This window comes from Rhinolophus sinicus, linkage group LG10 (assembly GCF_036562045.2).
Source record: "Rhinolophus sinicus isolate RSC01 linkage group LG10, ASM3656204v1, whole genome shotgun sequence".
Lineage (NCBI taxonomy): Eukaryota > Metazoa > Chordata > Mammalia > Chiroptera > Rhinolophidae > Rhinolophus > Rhinolophus sinicus.
The window spans coordinates 9,689,261-9,713,618 of NC_133759.1; the positions used below are offsets into that span (position 1 = coordinate 9,689,261).

At 44.6% G+C, this 24,358-nt stretch overlaps 2 protein-coding genes across 8 annotated transcripts in view; both read right to left on the reverse strand.

The window, feature by feature from the left end:
• On the reverse strand, window positions 1-1,283 carry ZNF501 (zinc finger protein 501). The gene has a single exon (XM_074312524.1). It carries the CDS (start codon window positions 1,262-1,264, stop codon window positions 422-424), a length of 843 nt encoding a protein of 280 aa, XP_074168625.1. The 5' UTR covers window positions 1,265-1,283; the 3' UTR covers window positions 1-421.
• Window positions 1-24,358, reverse strand: part of ZNF502 (zinc finger protein 502) — a 45,760-nt gene that overhangs the window by 3,692 nt on the left and 17,710 nt on the right. Inside the window, exons 1-6 of one of the 7 annotated variants that reach the window (XR_012489595.1) lie at window positions 18,022-18,074; window positions 13,955-14,033; window positions 11,702-13,446; window positions 6,147-6,398; window positions 4,250-4,324; window positions 1,423-1,645 (exon numbers count right to left, since the gene is read on the reverse strand). Coding sequence is in view for 2 of the 7 variants with exons in the window: in XM_074312519.1 (XP_074168620.1) it covers window positions 11,873-13,446; window positions 18,022-18,205 (1,758 nt within the window). In the remaining 5 variants the exon portion in view is untranslated. Of the gene's footprint in view, window positions 1-1,422; window positions 1,646-4,249; window positions 4,325-6,146; window positions 6,399-8,727; window positions 13,447-13,954; window positions 14,034-18,021 lie in introns of those variants that run through there. The other 6 variants (XR_012489593.1, XR_012489591.1, XR_012489594.1 and 3 more) reach the window with 6 other exon arrangements.

Below are 24,358 nucleotides of genomic sequence, written 5' to 3' on the forward strand. Positions count from 1 at the left end.
AAGAATACAATATGAGAAGCAAAAGTAACTAATGTTGAACTCTGCTTGTTTGCAGTAGCCACATTTGTAAACTTTTGGAACATCTACTACTCAAAACCAATTAATGACAGTTATTTATAATATACATCTCATTTTATTCTCAAGACAACCCTAGCAAGTATCCTCATTCTTTGGGGGGAAGGGGTGGGGAAAACTGAGACTCAGAGGACAAGGTCACACACACAGTAAGTGGCAGAGAAGGCATCAAACTCAAGGCTATCTAGTACTGAGTCTATTTCCTTAACTTTTAGTACACACTGACACTTGCTCAACATACAAAACATTCATCCCAACTGAACACTGAGTCTTAAATTAAACTCCTAAGAACTTAGGAAAAACGGCATTTTCATACAAGTGTTTCCACTCTGGTTATAGCCCAAGTTTATTCTCCAGCATGGAGCTTCTGATGTCGCACAAGTGCTGAACTGTGCCTAAAGGGTTTCCCACATCTGACACACTCATAAGGTCTTTCTCCAGTGTGAATCCTGTAATGTTCACTAAGGTGTGCTTGCTTGCGGAAAGTTCTTTCACACTCACTGCACTTATAAAGTTTCTCTCCAGTGTGAGTTCTCTCATGTTCAACAAGGGAGGAGTTCTGAGTGAAGGCTTTACCACATTTATTACATATGTAGGGCTTCTCTCCTGAATGAATTCTCTGATGCTGCAGGAGGCATGCACTCTGATTGAAGGCTTTCCCACATTCATTACACTTATAAGGTTTATTTCCAGAATGACTTCTCTGGTGACGAGTAAGGCATATGCTCTGGCTGAAGGCTTTGCCACATTCGCTGCATTTATAGGGTTTCTCTCCAGTATGAATCCGCAGGTGTTTAATAAGGGATGGGCTCTGACAAAAGGCTTTGCCGCATTCATTGCATTTATAGGGTTTCTCGCCAGTGTGAGTTCTCAAATGCTGGACAAGGACTGCTCTTGTTTGAAAGGCTTTCTCACATTCATCACATTTATAAGGTTTCTCTCCTGTATGAATCCTCAGATGTTGAGTAAGATTTGACTGTTTACGGAAACAAGTTCCACATTCACTGCACACACAGGGCTTCTCCCCCGTGTGAATCCTCTGATGCTGAGTAAGAGATGATCTCTGAGTAAAGAGTTTTCCACATTCACCACACTTGGAAGGTTTCTTCTGCATGTTAAGTCTCTGATGTTTCATTTGCTGTGAAATCTGGCTGGAACTCATGCTACTTGTAACACGGTGAAGGGGCATCTGTCCAATAGACACAGGTTTAGAGGAAACTTTCTCTCAAATTCATGATACTAACAAGGTACTTTCCAAAGATGACTACCGTTAAGAGTAACACTCCTGAGAAATGTTTGTATGTGTGCAGTGTCGTCCTCTCACTCATTCCTGGAGGATTTCGCCTCCTGTTCCTTGTTCAGCATGCATCTTCAGTTTCTCCAAACGTGAACCCCTGATGACCAGGCTCTGACTCCACATCTTCCTCGAGTCATCTGACACTGTGCCATCAGGGCTGGTCTTGCCTGAAAAAAATCCATGAAGGAAAATGTCCTCTGTGCAGAACAGGGGACCTGCACGTGGAGTCTTGATTTTTATCCTCTTCTCAATAATAAAAAGGGTCACCATGACCTGGGGGAAAGATCAGAATAGGTGATAGGGAGAAAGGGATTACGTAGTGACAGATTTGGGGAAATCTATAAAATTCCCTATCATGATTGATTCTGGAACACTCAAATACTAAAAACCAATCAAAGTAATTTAGGATCACACAGTGATAAACAATAGCAGAATGTGAAAGAGATAAATATACTAATCTTGGGTAAATTAAGTGTCGGGGAAAATTACTACCCACCCATAGTCTTTACTCCTCAAAAAATAGGTAAAAAGTAATTATGTTTCTTTAGGTTGCTTATAAGCAATATCTTGGTAGACTAGTGATAACTGAAGAGTTTCTCAAGATTTCAAAGGTGATCCAGGCTATAACTTTTACTAGGATCATTTCATCAATCTTTCCTTACTCCCTCACCTTGACAGGTGTCTCTTTGGACCTTTCTCTATATATTCAGCATCTATAGTTCTCCCCGTAGGCATAACTGGGAAATCTCTAGGTTTGAAAACTAAAGTCCTGCTTACTGAAAGAAAATAAGATCAGTATTTTGTTTACAGAAAAGTAAGATACAGGTGGTCCTTAGGGAAGAAACTCCCATTTGGACAGTAACTTCATTGTAGCATCAGGGTCCAGGAATTGGCCCTCATTTTTGAAGCCAAAGAAATGGTTCACAATCTGATGTATACTATCAATTCACAAGGAGAATGACACAGAAAACAGAAAGTCCCTTTACTAATTTAGAAAATTTAAAAATTTTTGAAAATTTTTGAAAAAATTTTATGCTCAGTGTTCAGCTGGTTAACACATTCTCTCCACTATAGAAAAATTATATGGGAACCAAATCATTGTCATCAGGACACTCTGTAGGAAGCACATAATTAGAGAGTGGAATACTTAGATAATCTTAATGGCATCAAACATTGAAATCCTGGTGCCCTGAATGAAGGCACACGGAATCAGAGTACAGATATTGAAGCGCCGCGCATCAGCGCCATCTTTCACCAGGATGGTGCTGGAGACAGTGACACATTGTTATTCTGTGAGGCACCATTTTGTTTTAGTTTTCTAATCGTATGTTACACATGAATATATATGCATTTAAAAATATTTAGGTAATATGGAAATATATAGGATAAAATAGTAATTTGTATAACAATCGCTACCCCACCCTACCCAAACCCATTCCCTTCCCAGAGATTATCATTAAGTTTGGAGTATATTCTTTGAGTTTTATTTCTACATATTTTTCAAGACACATATGGCATTTGATTCTCTACATAAATAAAATTCTATAGGTGCTGCTATGCAATTTGCCCTTTTTTTCACTAAAGAATGTGTCTTAGAGATCATTTCATGTTGGTACATACAGATCTACTGGGGATGAGAATGAATTGGTGTATCTGCACAAATTGTTTACACTGGTGTATCTGCACTAATTGTTTATGGTTAGAGACTGAGTTAATGGGGCAGTCCTGTACCACAGTGGTTGTTAAACATACTATGTTGCCTAAACCCATCTCTCGCTGCCATGTATAAACTTCCAGTATGGATGTACTATATATAAAAATAAACTTCAAGTGGTTTAAACAGCTAAACATAAAACCAAAACTCTAACCACACTTTTATTTCCTTTATTTTTATTGTTCCAAAATAACAAGGTTTTCTTTTTTATCATACAAAAAATGCATGTTCATTCTGGAACACTTAGTCTAAAAATGAAATTATTTGAAATCCTGCCACCATGATAGTTGGTGTTTTTTTTTTTAAACTTTTATTTATTTTAAGTGTGTTTCTCCAGGACCCATCAGTTCCAAGTCAACCAGTCGCCTCAATCTAGTTGTGGAGGGCGCAGCTCACAGTGGCCCACGCAGGAATCGAACCAGCAGCCCTGCTGCCAAGAGCACCGCGCTCCAACCAACTGAGCTAACCGGCCGCCCACAATAGGTGGTATTTTGATGAACTTTCTTCTAGGCATCTCTCCATGCATATATACATATATAGAGACATATATGTACATATATTATATGTACATATTAGACTAGACTGTATTTTTCAGGACATAATCATGATGTATTCACAGAGTTCCCATAATCTAAAAATCCAATTCACCCAGTACTATTCTTAGCTAGTTTAACAGATACCCAGGCCAGTAACAATGACAGTTGTGATTACTTAAGAGAACCAGGAACCCATTGCATATTCTCTAAGGAAACATTTAATCACCTTTGCACTGAGTCTTCCAGTAACTTAGTATCAGTTTTCCCTGATCTGACCACTATACCATTAAGGCATTATACTTAGAAGTTCAGTGAGTTGGTTTCAGGGTGTCCCACCAGATGACTGCAGAGGGGGATGGCTAGTCTTGCTACAGGTTAAGTACACGTGGTAAGAAATGTATGCACTCTGATCTGTCCTATAACCAATTAAATTACTCCATAGCCTTCTTCCACAAGGCCACTCTCATTCTGATTTGAATAAGATGGTCCCATTTCTGGAAGGTTCTGTGTCTTCAGTCTGAAGGGTCTAGGTACAGTGGTCACTAGTGGGTCCCACTGTAGGTCTGCCACCACTGCTGAGAACCTCCATGACAACCAATCCTGGCTTTCCACTTAGATGTCACTTACCCAGAGACCAGCTGTGAGAAGCACAAGTAACACTGGTTTGTCTCCTGGGGACTCACCTTGAGGATGAGCAGGAATCTAGACACAGAGGAGAAAGAACACTCATAAATTGTCAGCCTACTTCCTTCATACGCTGGATTCAGGGGAGGGGGGGATCCCAGGAATATCCCATCCCTAACCAAATGACTATTTTAAGTCTAAATGAAAGAATATCATTGTTCTTCTAGATTATCACGAAGCACAAAAATGTCGGTGATTGACTTCAGAGAAATGTGACAATGCACAAAGAAAGAGGGCAGGTGCACCAAAAGACTAACCATCCTGCGGTAAAAATTATTCTACAGGAGATAAGGTTGGAGCCCAAAGCCCCCCATCCCCAATCTAGTAGAGAAGCCACTTACTTCAAAAGTCAAAGACTGTGGGGCTGCGATAAAGGGCAGTGAGACAAGCCCTGGATTGAGTCAAGAAGTCAAGGTTCTAGTCTCCCCTCTGCCACTTCAGTGACCTGAAGCAAGTCACTCAATTTCAACCGATTTTTTTTATGTGCAAAATGAAACTGAAAAACTGGGTATCTAAAGCTTCTTCTCGTACCAACATTCTGTGATTCTTTGGTTCTAAAAAGAGATAGGAAAAAAGCAAAACCCTCAAATCAAGCCCTTCCAGTCCCTCTTTGATTGACCCTGGTTCATTATTTTATTTGAAAAGTACTAACTGAGCAGCTACTATGTGTCAAGCAGTGAGACCACTTCCTTTTGAGAATGGGCTGAGACATCAGCAGGGAAACTCCCCAGCAGTTCTTTTCCCGAAATCAGAGGTAGAGGGATTTCAGGAAAATAAGACTGCCTCTGTTTGAAGTAGAATCTCCAAAAAGAACAAGGGGCATCTGTTGGAAGATGTTAAGGACCCCTCTTAAGAGGAAAGATTTTAAGAAGCCCTCTGAAGAGAAAGGAACAAACACTATTAAAAGGCAGAGACCTGGTTTCCAGTCTAAAACAGCCCAACCCACTAGCACCTCTTGATATGGAACTAATTATTTTCAAACTTCTGGTCAAATTTTAATATTCAGGTGAAAAGTGAACCACCAATTCTTTTCCTTGTGGAAAAGTTTTCTTAATGGTTCCAAGGCACTTCCTCCTCAAAATTATGAAAGAATTTCACACTTGTCTCTACTGTAGCTCTTTCCAGTGTTTTAATGCTGATTACATTCTGTCACCCTCTCCTAAACTTGAAAGCAAGTGTAGCGAGCATTATCTAGGTTCGAATCCCTGTTCCGACATTTACTAACTAAATGATCTTGGGTAAGTTACCTTTCTGTCTTCCAATTTTTCAAATGTTAAAAGGAGATAGTAACTACTTCATAGGATTGTGAAGATGCATAAATGAGTTAATGCGTGGGCTGCATGTACATTACAGGCCGGTAAGCACTCAACCAATAGTACCTCAGCAGTTAATCATTATTGATAAGTCTTCACACAGTACCTATTCTGTTGCTGTTAGAAGAATAAAAACTTAATGAAAGGAAGGAAATAACACATGTGATACACCCATTCAACCTGCACCACTTTGTGAAGTGGCAAAGCAAGGAATAGTATTCGATTCTGGAAACCAGAAAACTGAAGTGGGACTTAGAAGCTCGCTTGCCCGCTCAAATACATACAAATGGAACCTAGGTCTCCCGACTCCCAGATCAGGACTCTCCAACAGCCTTCTTCCTTCCCTCTCCAGGGCGAGGGGCCCCGGACCCTTGGTCTCCACTCCCAAGGTGCCTGCTCGCCGGAAGGAAGAAGCGCCGCCGTCCGCCTGCCCCGGGGCCCAACAGCGGTGCGGGAGCCGAGCCGCCGCAGCCCGGCAAGGGTAGCAGCGCTGGGCAGGTGCTCCCCGAGGCGCCACCCACACGCACCTTGCGACACCCGGCTGAGTCTGCGGTCCCGGGCTGCAGCAGCAAGTCCCTGACGCTCCCGGCCTCCATGACGTCACCAGGCCGCGCCGCGGTCGGGAACCACTACCACCTCCTCTCTAGGAAGGCAGGAGCGGCTTCATCTCGGTGGTTCCTCCCAGCTCCGAGCCTGGGTTTTAGAGCAGAGCTGCAGAGCCCGGCTCCAGAAACAGTGCGCAAACCCATCTCACCATGCCCCTTTCCGAAATAGGGAGGCTGAACAGAAGTGAGAGTGGGGGCCGACCACAAGAAGCTCTTACTACAGGGTAATTCGTCCTGCAATACGACTACATTTATTTTCCTAAAAATGTCCATGTTACTGTCCTTTGGAGGTCTTCTCAACACCTTCAGAAAATTGGCTTCAACCTTCCTTACATTCTCACCTGCCTGAAAATTGGCTCCCTCACAGCAATTCCAAACACCCTGCTGCCTTGGACTCTTTGTTCAAAAACTGGGCAAAAGAACAAGAGCTCTATTTTGGGCTTAAGTCCCAGATTCTGTGTGTGAACTTGGGCAAGTTTACACTTTACCTCTCTTTGCGTGTTTCCTCACTGATAAAACAGAGATAGTAATGGTACTCAATTTCATTGGGTGGAATAAATGAGTTTCTTGTGAGGAATAAATAAGTTTAACTCGTGTAAATTACAAAAAACTTCTGGTGTTTAATCATGTTTAGTGGGAGGCCGGTTGGCTCAGTGGTTGGAGCAGTGCTCAGAACACCAAGGTCCCGGTTGGATTTCCACTTGGGCCAGTGAGCTGCGCCCTCCACAACTAGATTGAAAAAAACAACAACAAAGAACGACTTGACTTGGAGCTGATGGGTCCTGGAAAAACAGTTCCCCAATTTAAAAAAAAAAAATTATCCTACAGTAACCTTTTTTAAAAAATGTTCAGTAATGTTCATCCTATTGTGTTTCTCAAATCCCAGCTCCAGCCAGTCATTGTTCTGCATTGAGCTTTTCAGCCCTCAAGTTAGTGGCCCTACCCGCGTTTTGCAAAACTTCAGATCTTGCTGGTCCTCATTCAGGAACACTTTGCACGTGAGGGCAAATCCTGACTGATGTGCCCCAAGGATAAAGGCACAGGCAGCAGAGCACCCGATCCACTTCCAAGCCTTCCTACCCATGCGTAAGCTCAGGAAAACAGGGCTGTCTGCTCAGCATCACATCCCTAGTGTGCAGCAGCACACACCGAGTCAACACTTGAATAAATGAATGAGATGCAGCAAATTTCCAGATGGGCTGATTTCCCAAAATGGAGCCCCTAATTTAGGAGCTGAAATCAGGTGTGCAGATGCCACAGACTGAAACCATCACTAACCATCTTCCGGTAAAAGAGGACCCTTTGTAGAATTGTCAGCTGAAATGCCAGGGAACAATGTTGAGCTTGCCTTTTTCACCAGTGTCTATGTTGGAATCAGATAGCAAGTTCTAACCCCGGCCCTAACATCCCACAGGCCAGAGAGCCTAGGCTAGGGCTAAGTATTTTTTTCATTAAGCTTCAAAGAATCTCTAAATCAACAGGTTCTGCTGTGTGGAAACTAATCCTGGAGGGGGGCACCCTCCAGGGTGACCCCATCTGGAGGCAGAACAGGTTACTAGAAACAGAAATCATGCTAACAGCAATTTGGGCTGAACTCCTTTCACTGAAAGGTAGAAAATGGATGGAAGTGATGGACACCAAAACCATTCCACAAAATGGAAACCACCTGGGATAAAGGCTAGATTTCTGCATTACGTAGGAAGAATGGTGGGATCAAAATGCAAAGTCAACTTATTTCTCACCTTCACTTACATGCAGGAAGGTCTGATTCTGAGAGCCCAAGCTTCTTGATCTAAAGTGAGCTCCTCCCCTCCTTAGGAGTAGGGCAAGGCTGGAGCCTTACGTGGCCAATATACTTGTGTCTTATAACAGACACAAGTAACAAGGCATCATGTAGCAGACGTACAACCAACAGAGAAATCTGAAGGAAAAGCCAGAAAGAACAACTTCACTTAACACTTACTAGCTAAGTGACCCTGGCAATTCCAATGACCTGTTTTCCCTTTTGTTGTTTTTAGAATCAAATGTGGCCTCATCCCTTGGGGTCCTTCTGAAGTCACTACTTACATTTCAGCATACTCCGAATAAGCTACACATTTTTTTTTTTTTTTTTTTTTTTAAGGAGGGCGCAGCTCACAGAGGCACATGCGGGGGTCGAACCAGCAACTTTGGTGTTATCAGGACCAGGTTCTAACCAACTGAGCTAACCGGCCACCCTGGCACATTCCGTTTCTTTATCATTCCAGAGCCTAAGGAAAACCATGAGCTCAGTACTTCCATGTTGGGAATTCTAAGCTCAACTGCTCTCCTGCCGGGCCAGCATCACTGTCCAGCGTGTGCTATTTCATGGGTATTCCTGTTGACATAGCTATGCTTCCACAGCTGCATGAATTTCCCTCTTCCTGCTGACCCTGACACTAACATATCTGAAAGTACTTTGTTAAACTGTGGTGGGACTTTCAAATGCCTAATTTTAACACAAATTTTTTTGTTGTTGCTACAAACCATTTCTTTTTATGGGATCCTCTGCTTAATACAACCACACACTCTGTATCTCACAGAAAGGTTTAGAATTCTCCTTGCAGTTAATGACACACTCATGTACTCACTACACCTCCTTTCTGTGGGCCAGAGTCACAAGTTGGCATGGAGAACTGTCTGACTCAATAATTTAGTTGAGCTCAACAAATACTTATTAAACAACTAGTAAGTGCGAGACTATGGATACAGAGATGAATAAAATAGCACATGGCCCAATGTATGTAACATGAAAATGATGAAGATACAAAATATAGAAATAATTAAAAATAGGTAAGGTCAGAGACAGCTTTAAGGTGATGTTGCCTGAACACATTTATAAGTGACAAATGGGAGCTTTCCAGGCAAGCAGAAGCAGGGCAGGTTACTGAGGCAATAGGCAGTTTGTACAGAGGAGCCACAGTAGAGTCCAGTAGTGATGCAGAATCGTAAGAATGTGTGCTATGGAACAGAATGTGCAAGGCAGGAATGGCAGCTAACGGCGATGTAGGCACAGGCCAGCTGAGGGGCCTGTGCAGCCTCTTTAAGGGGCTAGAATTTTATTCTGAGAGAGAACACTAGAACTGCCACAGTTGTTTTGCAAAGACATCCAGAATAAATGTGAAAGATGGCCTAGTGGGGCAAGAAACTTAAAGGCTGGTTAGGAAAATATAAAAATTCTCTAGGAAATAAACTGGTGAATTGGACTAAAGCAACAGAAGTAAAGATGGCTTCCAGATTTAGGAGATAATGTCAACAGCATATAATAGTTGATTGAATATGAAGACTGAAGAAAAAGGAAGATTGAGGAAGAGAGAAATTCCTCTTGGGGCCAATCTGGAGTGACCTACACAATGGGTTGGCAATTGAGAGAAACTTAGGAACAAATATGTGCAAATGTGAGAATACAGGATAAGGGCAGTGGAAAGATGATGCGTTCTTTTCCTTCTTGTTTCCCCCGGAAGTGAAAATGGTACCAGATTCTTAGCCTGAAGATTAAAAACTCAAGAGTTGTGCCAATTCCATTTCAGAAAATATTTCTAACAAAAACATTAACATCTTTCACCCTTAAGGTTTTACCATTTCTTCCTCAAGAAAACTCTCCTTACACCCTCTTTATCTCCACTCAAGACTCCAAAGATAGCAGTGTATAGATATTATGCTAAATACTTACATATCCGGAAGTTCCTAAAGTTTCTGGAGGGCAAAGATTTATTAGAATATATTAATTCAAAAAATAAATATCAAACATTTACTATGTGCCAGCAATAAATTCTACAGTTAGTTTTCATTTGGAAAGTATAAACATGTTGACATTTGCTTTCAGTAGACTGCACTCGTATGTATATTTTTATGAGTATAAAATATAAACTTCTCATTGGGTTATTTTTGCCCATAAAATATTAATTTACTCAAACATAAATTGCTCTGTGCCAGGTTTTGAGAACCTAATCTTCACAGCTGCGGGACAAGTGTATGTGATATTTCCGCTACATTCCCATTAATGGTAATTAACGGCTCAAAGCATTATAGTTGCTCTGGAAAAAAAATTCAATGCTCAGTTCCAAACAATCAACCATTCCAGAATCAATTTACTTTTGTTTTTAATAATCATATATTTTTAAAACTGTATAAGCTTCAGAGCATAGGAACGGTTTCAAGTACCAGTCAAAGGTTATCCTCACTTAATCTTCCCGAGTTGAATCTTTGGGTAGCAGTTAAGAACATGAAAGGGAGTGGGGAAATAGAGAAAAAAGCATGCCCTTTCTCTCAAAAGAATAAAATACCATCAAAGTCAGTAGCAACCAGTGACATCTTGATTTTCAGGGATTTGAAAAAGAAGTAATCCTCTATAACGCTTTCCAAATTCATCCCCTGAGAAGTGTTTCCCTACACACCCCTAACCTGCAGGGAAGGTTAAATATCCAGGAATAAGACAGGCCCAAGAAAAAAAAGAAACATCTGAGATCTAACAAATCTATAGTTATAGCACCAATGGCATAATTACGTGAAACCCAGCCCTCCCTGCTACAGTGATCAACATATTATTAAGGACTGGTCCAGCAGCCCCCAACTACAGCCAACCTAAAAGGCTGTCTTCCTTCATCACTAATGCTTTCTCCTCCGTAAGAGCCAACAAACCAAAACCCACTTCACTCAGAAACTGTTAATCTCCGTGGGTCCCTCCCCACTGGTCCCTGTGAACCAGCGATCCACCCAAAGTTACGAGACAATTGTATATCTCAGTCATCTCAGTCCATCGCAGAGATATGTTGGTGGTTTGCTCAGTCACATGCAGGATTCCTGCTCGGCGGCCTCTTATCGCCAGCAGCCTAGCACAGGCCATGTCCTTCCTGGGTAAGCCAGTATTCCTCTGGGACAAAGGCTGGGTGTTCCTCTCCATGGCCCTCTGAGTGAATCTCCCTTCCCACAACCTGGTATCAATCTAGAAGTCTCAACTGACCTATTTCCTTCTTAACCCCAAATCACCCTCCAGCTTTTTGAAAAGATCAGGAAAGATCTCCCTCACCCTGATAAAAGCCTTCTTTACCAACGTAGCTGTAGCAATCAGCCCAGTTCTTGCCACGTATCCCCTTATTTGTTGAATGAATATGGACTGTCTTTCACTTGTTTCTGTCTCCCATCCCTGGGACCACTTCCACAGGTTAAGCAGCCTCCCCCACACTAGCATGGTGAGAGCTGCCTCAGACATCTGGAGGCTGCTTAGCACTAACTCAGAATTGCTGCCACTTTCTCAATGACAAAGTATTTGAAAAAGGCACCTCATCCTACTAGTCAGTGAACATACGTGACAAGCTGGGAAGGTGGGGCAGGGGTGTAGTAAGCGCTAACTTAACAAATGGCACCTCAAGGTATGAGAGTCACAGGGAGAGTGGCAAGCAGCAAGGATTTATCTAAAAAGCAGGAACTTTTCTACCCTGTACTCCCAAGATGCCCACCTGGAGTAGGCTTTGCATTCTCCAAGATCCCACCGACATTTCTGGAAATACTCTTTTGAGTGCAGTCGCCAAGGTTCCTTCATCCGTCACTCCAGGAACTCAACCTGCCCCTCTCCCAGCCAGATTCCTACCCACCATTTCTAGGGAAACTGTCATAACCTAACACCAGGTTTATTCACCACTGTGAAGTTTCTGATGTCTGAAAAGGACTGAACTATGTCTGAAGAATTTTCCACATTCAATGCATTCATAAGGCTTCTCACCAGTGTGAATCCTGTAATGTTCACTAAGGTGTGCATACTTGCGGAAGGTTTTCTCACACTCACTACATTTATAGAGCTTCTCACCAGTGTGAGTTCTATGATGTTCAGTAAGAGATGAGCTATGAGCAAAGGCTTTCCCACACACTTTACATTTATAGGGCTTCTCTCCAGTATGAATTCTCATATGCTGAGTGAGGCAGGTATTCTGATTGAAGCCCTTCCCACATTCATTGCATTTATAGGGTTTTTCTCCAGTGTGACTTCTCTGATGCCGAATAAGGCAAATGCTCTGAATGAAGGCTTTACCACACTCGCTGCATTTGTAGGGTCGCTCCCCTGTATGAATTCTCTGGTGTTTAGTGAGTGGGGTACTCTGAGTAAAAGCTTTGCCACATTCCTTACACTTATAGGGTTTCTCTCCAGTATGAATCCGCAGGTGTTTAATAAGGGATGGGCTTTGACAAAAAGCTTTGCCACATTCTTTACATTTGTAGGGTTTCTCTCCAGTATGAATTCTCTGATGCTGAGAGAGGTTTGCCTTTGTTTGGAAAGTTTTCCCACATTCATCACATTTATGGGGCTTTTCCCCCGTGTGAATTTTCTGATGTTGTGTAAGGTTTGAGTGTTTGCGAAAAGAAGAGCCACATTCATTGCATAAATAAGGTTTCTCACCAGTGTGAATTCTCTGATGATGAATGAGGTGTGTATGCTGATTGAATGCCTTCCCACACCTATTACATTTATAAGGTTTCTCTCCAGTGTGAATTCTCTGATGTTCGGTGAGATGTGAATGATTGCGGAAGGAATTTCCACACTCATTACATTTATAAGGTTTGTCTCCAGTGTGGATTCTCTCATGCTGAGTAAGAAAGGATCGACATCGAAATGTTTTCTCACACTGCTCACATCTGTATGGTTTCACTCCAGTGTGAATTCTCTGATGTTGAACAAGGAATGAACTACGACTAAAGGCTTTCCCACATTCTTCACATGTGTATGGTCTCTCTCCAGTATGAGTTCTCTGATGTTGGGTAAGGGATGAGCTCTGAGTAAATGTTTTTCCACATTCATTACACTTCCAAGACTTTTTTCGTGTGGAGAGGGTTGGGCATTTACTTTGGTCTGAAATCTCATTGGTGTTTACGCTACTTGTCTCCCACTGATGTAGACTCTCTTCTGTAGAAACCCTGAGATGTGTAACAAGGCTTGAGGTCAAAAGCAACCTTTTCTCAAAATTATATTCTTGGCTAATCATTTCAGGTGTTGCTTCCTTGTGGATGAAAGTTATTCCCTCAAAAACTCCTTCCTCAAAAAAGCACGTCCCAGGAACCTCTCCCATAGAGTTTTCCTTCATGCTCTGACATGCATATTTTTCTTCGAATATAGAATCCTGCGATTCATCCTCTTGGAATCTCTTTTCTACTATCCCTGGTGAATCAATTTCAGAGGCATCTTGTTCTGGTGCAGGCTTGTTCACCCAACCTGAAAGAAACCATCAGAATGAGTATATCTTGTGCAGAGCAAGGTGGAGGCCCCTGAAGTTCTGGGACCTAACGTTGACAGGTCTCAGTAAGGACCAATAACAGCAAGTGGGACAAGTAATTCAAAGTTGCAAGTGGTGAAATAGATCCACATCTATAAGGTGATCACCATAAACGAAGAACCCACAGAAAGAGCAGCTACAGACACCAAGAGACAATGGAGACAAGGGCAAAACAACAATAGGCTAATGACTAGGGCAAGACAGGAAACAAAGATGGTTTATATTCAAAGAATGGAGGATAGTGAAAGAATATTAAAAGGCAAATGCTGGAGATGAGAGAGAAAATGAGTCCTGGGGGAAAGCTGGCCCCAAGAGATGCTTACCCACATCTGCCCCAACATCCGTAAAAAGAGAAGGTAATTTTATCTCCTGAGCTTCATTCAGTTCCTCTTGTAAATCGTCCCAAGCCCTGCCTTTTCTCCCTTGGGTTGTCCCTTAATCACTCACCTGGACAAATGTCTTTTCCAATCTCTCTCTCTTCAGCTCCTTGCATATTCAATATCCACAAATCTTCTCTCTGCTTTAACTGTAAAAATACCTCAAGGTTGGAAAACTGGGAGTCCTGCTCATGGAGGGGAGGAGTGGGGTAGGGGATATCATTGTCCCAGTAAACAGAAAAACGAGAAAGAGTTGTTGCCTAGGGATACAATCTAATAATTCACATAGACCCTATCAGGATAGCAATGTGACTTCATCAGCAAGAATCAGGGATGGCTTTCAGCCTTCTAGGTTTACAAACTCCCTTTGTCAGCTGTCTAAAAAGTGACAGCCAGACAAACTGATATATTAACAAACACTCCGTGCTTGATGAATAATCAAGAATGTTATTTTAATGATAAAGACAACTACAAAGTGGATAGGAATATTCGTGTTAGTATACTCTGTCCATTATACTATAATCTATATGAAAAGTTAATTGACAAAATAAAAAGTTGCATGGGAAAATGGCCTCACAGCAAGGCTAATGCATTAAGTCCGATCCACCCACCTCCACTATGTGCCAAGGAACTGGATAGTAGTTAGGGAACTCTCCATTTCCTACAACCTAGAGATACACTGATTGTGCTTTCTTCTAAAAGTCATATCAAACAGTTTTTCTTCAGGCACAGCTCAATATAAGACTGTATGCTGCAGTTTAAATAAAGCACTTTGTGAAATAGTTCTTGACTTACAAAAGAGCTGCAAAAATAATACAGAGAATTTCTGGTGTTCAGAATGTCAAAATCACACCTGGGCATCCAAAAATGTCTTAAATCTCTTAACAGTATATATCAAAAGTTAACCATGATCAGTTTGAGGAATAAGATTATGGTAAACTTTTGTTTTAAAGCTTATATTTTTGTAATGCTTGAAAATTTTCCTGTAAAAACAAAACAAAAAAAAACTTCGGTCATCAGAAAAAAAAAAAGAAAAAATATAAACAGATGAGTAGAGATTTATGTACAAAGATCACATTGTTACTATAATTGTAAAAACACAGGCAAATAAACATTGATGGCATATCAATATGACAGATTTTGAAACTACTAAAAATGTTTTCAAAGAATATTCATGAGAAAATACAATGTTAAAAGAGGATACAAAACATAAGACAAAAATATGTGCACATATACTGTGTTTCCCCCAAAATAAGACCTAGCCAGACCATCAGCTCTAATGCGTCTTTTGGAGCAAAAATCAATATAAGACCCACGGGGCGAGCACGGTGGTTCAGGCGGTTAGAGCTCCATGCTCCTGACCCCAAAGGCTGCCGGTTCGATTCCCACATGGGCCAGTGGGCTCTCAACCACAAGGTTGCCAGTTCAATTTCTCGAGTCCCACAAAGGATGGTGGGCAGCGCCCCCTGCAACTAAGATTGAACACAGCACCTTGAGCTGAGCTGCCGCTGAGCTCCCACATGGCTCAGTTGGTTGGAGTGCGTCCTCTCAACCACAAGGTTGCTGGTTCGACTCCCGCAAGGGATGGTGGGCTACGCCCCCTGCAACTAGCAACAGCAGCTGGACCTGGAGCTGAGCTGCGTCCTCCACAATTAAGACTGAAAGGACAACAACTTGAAGCTGAACGGCACCCTCCACAACTAAGATTGAAAGGACAACAACTTGACTTGGAAAAAAGGCCTGGAATTACACACTGTTCCCCAATAAAAAAAGTCCTGTTCCCCTTCCCCAATAAAATCTTTAAATATATATATATATATATATATATATATATATATATAAATATATATTATATATGACCCAGTCTTATTTTACTATAACACCGGGTCTTATATTAATTTTTGCTCCAAAAAACGCATTAGAGCTGATGGTCCAGCTAAGTCTTATTTTCGGGAAAACATGGTACCAGTACTAAGTAAGCATTCAAAAAACAGAAACTATTATTAATATATAGAGATATTTATAACACACACACACAAAGGACAGAAGAAAACCCATCAAAATGTTAACACACTGATCTCTAGGACATTCAACAAGTTACTTTCCTTTTTCCTTTATACTCTTCTATATATTTCACTTTTCCTACAATAAACGTGCATTACTTTTATAGTCAGAAAAAGTTATTTTAAAAATGACAAATTTCACTCATGGATTTCAATACCCCCCAAAACAGAAACAAAAACAAAAGCCAGACCCAATGGATATGGTTATTGACCTCCCATTCAGAATAAGATTCAAGTGGATTGGACTGGGAGTCAGCAAACTTTGCTCTGTCATAGCCCATGTGAATGCGCCTACATAACAGGCTACCTGAAAAAGGTGACAAATTAGACAATATCCATGAGTTCTTCCAGCTCTAAACTTCTGTGAATCCCTGAGTAAATGAGTTCATTCACAGAAGGCATTTATGAAAACCTGCCAGAAAGTAGGCACTCAACACTGTTTAAGTGCTGTTATTATGTTTTACACTAAAAGCTATGAAGAAAAGACATGTTGGTAATGACCAGTCCCTTCCAACTGTGGATCATCTGAGCTGTCAGAAGTTGGTTTAGGTCAAACTGCAAACTTTTTCTGCAAAGGGCTTAAAGCAAACATTTTAGCCTTCGTGGGCTAAACGGGCTATATGATCTCACTCTGTGTTGCTATTCAGCTTTGCCTTTATCGTCTGAAAACAGAACTAGCTAATATGTAAACAAAAGCTATTTCAATACTTTTTTAAAAAACAAACAGGTAGTACAAAAATAATGGCCACCATTTGCTATCTCCCTGATCTGGAAGTTCACCAGAATAGAATTTACAGATGTTTCCACAAATGCCTAGTGTGGAATAATCTGATTTTTAGTGATTTTAAGATGCTAAAAGGCTCTGTCTGAATCCAGATTTGGGGTGAGATCCGCATTACAGTGAAGGATAAAAGGAAAGAAGCTTTTAATAGCTTCATCCTGTTGAAAGTAATAGGCAGCTGATACCTTGTAAGATTTCTCCCCACTGCTACCTCCTAATCCCCCAATAATCCCCCTCAAAGGATTCTGGGCAAGCCCAGTAGGGTTTTTCAAAAATTTGAAACCACCATTCTTTCAATAAGCCCACATTTAAATGTACTCCTCTTTGAAATCTTTCTGGGATTTGTCAGTTGGCCAAAGTAACATACTCACCGACGCTGCAGCTGCACACTGGATCTATCTCTTTTGCAACCTTGAGTTGCTTACCAGCAATGTGTCCTTGGACAAGTTATGTATTCTCACCATTTCCTCATTAAAAACTATAGATAATGCGTTGTTGGGAAGGTTAAATAAATTAGCAAAACTGCTTCAAACAATGCCTTGTACATGTTAAGTGCTAAATAAATGCAGTGTAAAGTCATAAAAATCTGCTGACACATATATGTATCTTCCAGCACTAACTGGAAGCATCTTCTCATTTGGCAGGCTCCAGCGTCACTCATTCTGTAACCCCGCCCCTGAATTCACTGCAATATTGGCAAGTAACGGATAGTAAAATTTTGATGGAAAACATTTGACGTCTGCATACGTGCTATCACATGCATGCTGTCGACTGAGCCTTGTAAAGAAAGGAAGGCAGGGATTATTAGACTGTTCAACTTTAGAGATCAACGAACAGGCTCTGTATCCCCGGAAATTACAACCCAGGTCTCGAAGACTCCCCATCTCGTGCGCTTAGCACTATTTGCCGTCTCCTAGTACGAGGGTCCCTATGAAAGTTTCTGAGCTGCAGGACTGATTGGGGGAAGTAGCTGGTACCAGACCGAGAACTCTGGGCCCTGGGATTTCGTTTCCGAACAAGGGACCTAGCGCTTCATCATTTATGGACCACTCAGATCACCATCCATCCGTTCATTCACTCCACCATCTTCGCAGGCGTCTCTTCTGGGCCGGGGCGGGTGCTGGGCCCTGGTGAGTGCAGTGCTGGGGGCGCCGGGAGTTCCGGGTCGCACGCACAGGCAGCGATCCCGGGGAGAACGAAGCCATCAGGCTTCCCACACAAGCCTCCGGCCGGCCGCCCCCTAATCGCTGCCCGCGGATCCGCTCTTTCCCCTCCCAAGGCCCCGCCGCTCACCGTGAGCTCCAGGCGATACCCTCCGAGCGGTGACTGCGGTCTCAGGGGTGCGGGAAACCCCGGGACGCCCGGTTCCCCGCCGCAGCCGGAAGAGCAGTGGCGCGTCCGGCAGTGCGTCAGCTGCGGCCTGTGCCCCTCCTCTCCCGCCTCCCTGGGCTGCTTCTCTAGGAAGCGGGAGGAACATCTCGATGGAGGCCTCAAGGAAGGGGATTCGGGGTTGCTTTCTCTCCAAACCCAGCAGTGTTCCTAATATCCGATTAAATACCACCTTGGCCTGGAACACAGTGGCTACCTCATCCCTAAGGAAAACTACCTGAGGGCGTAAGGGTTGGAACGAGTCCTGGGCAGTAGTCAGAATGGACCATCTCAGCAAGGGACTAGTGCTGGTATATCCTGCTAAAAGCCCTTAAGCACCTGGAATGATCCCGTTTAGTTAGAAGACTGGACAAATCCCAATCTAGCCCTCCATACACTGACTTCAATCGCCAGTACCTCTTGTTCTGCTGTCACACACGTCCTCGTCGGACATAACTGAATTCCCACTGCCATCTCATTCCCGACATCTCTGGCCTGTTTCTAATGCTACATCTTTTTATCAGGATTTGCCCCTCTGGAATATTCTCCCTCCTCTCTACCTACTCTCCCCCATCTCGGCCGTTCAAGTCATACTGGTTCTTGAGAAGCCACTGCCAATCCTTACTCGACCACCTTGGCTGTTGCCTTCACTGGTCTTTACACTCCATTATCACCCAGTTCTAGCTGGCCTCCTATTCAGCGGCCTCCTAAATACACACGTGTCCACTTTCATACATTATCAGGGAGTAATACACGGTAACATTCCACCCAAGGGCAACTATGAAGGATCCAATTCACTTGTACACAATTCTGGTACCCAGTTATACGGAGCTATTATTTACCATTATAACCCAGTGTTTAGCAGTGTCTGGCAGAGAGGGTATTCAATAAGAACTTGTTATATTCATTAATCAGATACACGTAAACTTTAGATTTGCATCTTTGAGAAACTGAAAAACGCAAGTGTCAGAGATTAACTCCAGAAAACAAGCTAGCTGTACATCTGAAAGGAACACCATCTAGGAAAACCATTAAGCACCATCAAAAATCTCTGGGCTCTCTATTGTTCAGACACCAGAGAGAACTTGCCCTGTGACAATTCTTGACCTTTTAAATAAAATTTGAAGGCCTTTGCCTGGCACTCCAGGCCCTACCTGATTTGACACCGGTCTCCTTGTAAGGCAGGGTCTCTGGTCCCGCTCCCGGGACAAGAACGCAGGATATGGTGAGGCCAAAAAGGAACACCCACGGAGCCATACCACTATATTCTCACTGGCGGCTGGGTTGGAGACACAGGAAGCAGGAGCCACACGGTCTGCCATCTGCTGTCCGCTTCTCTGCCAACCAACAAAGGCCGTAGCTTGATCCCGGCAGTTATATTAGTGGCCAATGGCTAACCGGTAACAGCGGATGGCCATCTGATCACAGCTGATGGCCATCTAATAACTGAGCCAGCACCTTTCCGTGTGAGATCAAGAGCCTGGAAACTGCTCTCTGGGACTGTGTCCCCACACTCCCATTCTAGCTTTTTCTCCCACTACACCCCAAATAACACTGACAGTCTTCTTCCAACACACTGATTTCCACCATTGTGTCTTTGCCCATCTTGCTTTCTTACCCTGGAATGGCCAGCCTCCAAGCTCTCTACCCTTTGAAACCCTAGCTCTTTTCAAAACCCAGCTGAAATGCCACTTCCTCCAGGAAGCCTTAGGTAGTTGTTTTATGTTCTCTTGAGCTTTAAGCAATCTTTCTTTCCCTCACGAGCCTTCCCTTATTTCAATTTGACTTGTACTTTAATTATCTGTTTACATAATGCACTGCACTTCATTTTGAGTTCCTGGAAGACAGGCAACTGTTAGCTGGCTAATACTTTTTGTTAACCTGGGAGCATACCTAAGAGAGGTACCTCCCCCTGCGTCCCATGCTCGCCATTCCCTGGGAAAAGGGGACAGGAGCTTCTGACCCTGTAATAGTCTGGTCTCCATTTTTTTCTCCTCCTTTACTGCACAGTCCTCCATAGCTTTAGAGACAGGGATCTCTTTTTCTTCAAGCCCCATTTTTTCCAGAGGGATGGACCCTTTCTGAGGCTGTTGGTGACACAGCCCCTACCTGACACTGAGGCAGGGAGCAGACCTGGCAAAGGGTGAAGGTGCCAGGAAGCCTGAGGGTATTGGTATGTGAGAACAGCCACATGATGGAGGTTTGAGGGTGTTACTGTACAGAAACACTGGAGGGAGGAGACCCACGTTCTGGGCTCAGCTCTGCCATCTGCCTGCTATGGAATATGGGTAGGTTACTTAATCACACTACGTCCAGTTGCTAATCGGAAAAGAAGGGAGAACACCAACCCTTCTCATAGTTGCAGACTCTCCTAGCCATGGGGATTAAAAGCAACATGGCACCCCCTTCCTGTCCTGACCCCACCAGCTCTCCTCTAAGCCTTAACTTTACGACCCCACAGGACACCTGCGGAAAACCTGCTGGACAGGAGTCAGCCTCTCAGAGCCCCAGAACCTTGACTGTTGGCTCAAGCTGTGTAGTAGACAAGCAGTTGGAATTTCAAGGACCATCTAAAGTGTAAGAAAAATCCTTATTTCATGCAAAGCACTTCCCCCTTACTACTTCGGGCAAGAACCAGGGTGCTTGCTCCTATTGTTAGGTTGGTGCAAAAGTAATTGTGGTTGAAAAGGTTAAAAATAACTGCAACAACTACAATTACTTTTGCACCAATCCAATACAAACATCTTTTACTAAGCAGAGGTGTAGGGTGAGTACACCCACCCGGGCATTCATGAAAGCAACAGCCAGTGTCGTGTGCTTGCACAAATGGGCTGTGCACCTTCTTGACTCTAGCTGGCATGAGACTTGGCATCTGTGTAAAACTGCCAGTTGCCATGGACAGACACCTGAATAAGGACTGTAGCCCTCAAAGTGACTGATATCACTGGCAACCAGGGCATCTGAACACTGGACTGTGTTCTACTTACTAGATTAGGCCACGCTGGTGTTTCAAGCTAAACACTGCTTAGTGACAATGGACGCACAGACATTTTCTTTATTCATAAACCTTTCACACCACAAAAGGAGCCAGCGCTGAAAGGCCTTGGGACTCCTGGACCCTCCAACCCACACGGTACAAGCACTTCCAGTATCCACCATACACTGTACGCCCACATACTCCTGGCTTTCCAGACATATCCTCCTAGGCACAACTCTCCCCGGCAGGTTTCGAAATCCTACCCCAACTTCAAGGTTGGGCTCAAATGCCCGTCTTCATGCTCCACCCGGGTCAGAACTTTCCATTGTCCTCTGCGTCTTGCCACCAGCCAGTTTGGCCTGGTGTTGGTCTTGCGCCCCCTGCTGGACGGTTAAGCGATCCGAGCAGGTCTCACTGTGGGTGCCTTAAAAAGAATTTGGGATGATAGCCCAGGAAAGCAACCTGACTAATCAACGTGAAATGATGGTGCCGTGATGGGCTGCTGGTGTCTGGTCAACAGAACTCTTGTGGCCTCCAGCCTGGCCTGGAATCTGGAGCGGGGTCAGCTCACAGAGCTGTGGGCCACATTTGCTCTGGTGCCTCCATCCACTGACAGCTTGGCATGATGGTGTGATTCTCCAAGAGCTATCTGCTAACAAACCAGGAGGTAAATAGCCTTTCCTGAGACACAAGGACCCTGTCTAGAAGCCTTGGGGGAAGGCAACGCCCAGAAACCTGGGTCCCAAGAGGCCCACACTGCTATCACCCAAATGTCAGAAGGGTGGAGGCCAAGGCCAGTGGAAAGCAGCCTTACCTACGTCCCTCGCTTCAGTCCCAGCAGCACTTCCCCAGCCCTTCCTGGCCCTCGGGACAGGAACCAGATGGGTCCCAGGCAGCAGGTGGCCTCGGAGGGCTGAAGTCAGAGTAGGTCCTGGCCCTGCTCTCAGCGTGACTTTCTCATCCCAGATCTCATGCTGCTGTCGCTAGGTTGGGTCTGACACCTCAAAAGAAATGTTGGAGAGAACTCCACAGTTGGCCTTGAGAGGGGAAGCTAAAGAGGGTCAAAGTGCTGGCGCTACCTTCTCTCCTTCTCTTGGCTGGTGGGCAGTGGGGACAACCCACAGTAAGTACAAGGCAAGGTCTGGGACCGGAAGACAAAAAGGCGTATACTGGAGTCATCTCTGAGGGGGGATACTGGTCCCGTACACTCATGGAAGCATCACTCCCAAAGAGCACACCGTCGCTTGTTGGATGGGCAGCTCAGTCTAGGGAATGATCACAGCAATACTAGAGCCCTGAAGTTACAGACCTGTCCTGCCACAGATGCCTGGAGCTTGGCAGCAGCTGACCACTTGGACACTGAGTTAGTAAGAAATAAGCCCAGTGCATCTAGGCTCACACATCTAAGGGCCCATGATGGGACAATAGCTTATGAGAGGGCTGGAAGATGAGTCCCATCCCTACCCCAGCACCCCTGGTGCTCTGACCACCCTCTCCTGGCGCCAGCCCATCTTCCCACCTCTCACCTTCTGTGTGACCCACCATGCTGCAATGGGAAATGCCCACCCTCAGTTCTGCTGGAGGGGTTCCCAAGGCCAGGTGCTGGCTCTCCTTCAGGCTCACAGGTCTTGTCCTCATTTGTGTGTATCTCATTCTCACGCGACCCCAAGTGATGGCAGAGGAAAGCCTAATGTGTTCCTGATGGTGGCTCTTTGGACTCATGGAGTATTACCTGAAGGGACAGTAAACATTGTTCACCAGAGACTTGGCCCATCTGAGGGTCATCGGCTACCGAAGGAGGCCAGGCCAGCCTTGGGACCCCCTATGAACACAGCTCACAACAATGGGCACCCATTGTTCCAAAGACCCAGTGGTACCCAGGATGGAAGGAAGGAGATGTGCTCCAGCCCATCTTGGCCTCTGGAAGCCATTCTGGGATCAGGGACCATGCATCATGCTCCTGCCTCAGGTCCAGACCCTGCCAGAGACTCTTACTTCCTGAGACATCCCCTTGCGGCTTATTCTGGCCTCAGGGGGTCACAGAACCATCTGGCTCCTTCTTCAGCATGGTGGCTTCTTGGATTCTGGACAGATTCTGCTTTTTGGGACCTGAGTTATATCTTCATATCTCCACTCCCTGACCTGTTTCCCGTCCTCTCATCAGCCAAGGCCTCTGTTTATTACTCTCTAAGTTTTGGGTAAATTGGCATAACTCTTCCAACAGCAGAGGTGGGGAATCCAGCCCAGTGCTATGGGAAGGACTGTGCTAAGCTGAAGCCTTTGCTGGCTCCAGTCTCTGCCCAGTTCAGGGCCCACCACCACCAGGGGACAAAAGGAATGGCTGCTCACAGCAACTCCCACTGACAACTAGGCGTAAGGCAGTCAGAGGGAACTGTGCCCATGATCAACTGTGAAAGTTAAGTTTTCCCAAGTAAGGCTTCATTTTTAATCTATGTCCACCCTGTCCTCCAGCAGGAATATGGCGAGCCTGTGCAACCTGACAGCTTTTTAATGGCTACAAAGCCATTTCAAACCCCTCACGTCATCCCAGCCTTACACCCAGGGTGGAGGCGGGAAGGGAGGACTGTTCAGGGAGGTTAGGGATTTGTCCTGGGTTGTTGGTGAGGCAGGCCCAGCCTCGAATGCCCTCTTCCCCGCCATGAGGTCTCATAATTTCATCGTACAACGCGGGCCAGAGAAATGAGCTGGGTAGGACGAGGGTCTCAGGGTCTTGGAAGATACCCTTGCCCAGGTCTGAGCCCCTCCTTTCCAACCCCCACCCCACACACACCTGCCGTCTTCCCTCTTTCCCTGCACACCACCCCCTCCTCCACGTCTCCGCTCTGCCCCATCCCCACTGGCGATTTTCCCTGCCCGACCCTGGCCTCAGCCCCAACACTTCCCTCACTCCCCACCCGTGTTGCAGCCTCTCCTTCGCTTTCCCTCCCAACACGTCCTCTCCCAGTGCTGGACTACAGCGTGTCCTCCCGATCCATCGCTCCAGACCGTGGCCCTCTCCTCCTCTGTTCCCAGCACACCTTCCCACTTCGGGCTCTTCCCTCTTCCTCTGCCAGCTGCCCCATCCCCTGGGTCCCCACTCAGGCCCTAACCCAACTTGGCCCCCTAGCTCACCAACCCGAGGAGGAAGCACCACCACCTTCGGAGCCTGTGCGCGGCTCAGTGAGCCTGTCCAGGTGAAGAAACCGGCTGCAGGGTCATGCTGGGCAGGTCTAGGAAGCCGGGAGGTTATCTTCATCTTGGTGGTCCTCCCATTCAGTTCCTCCT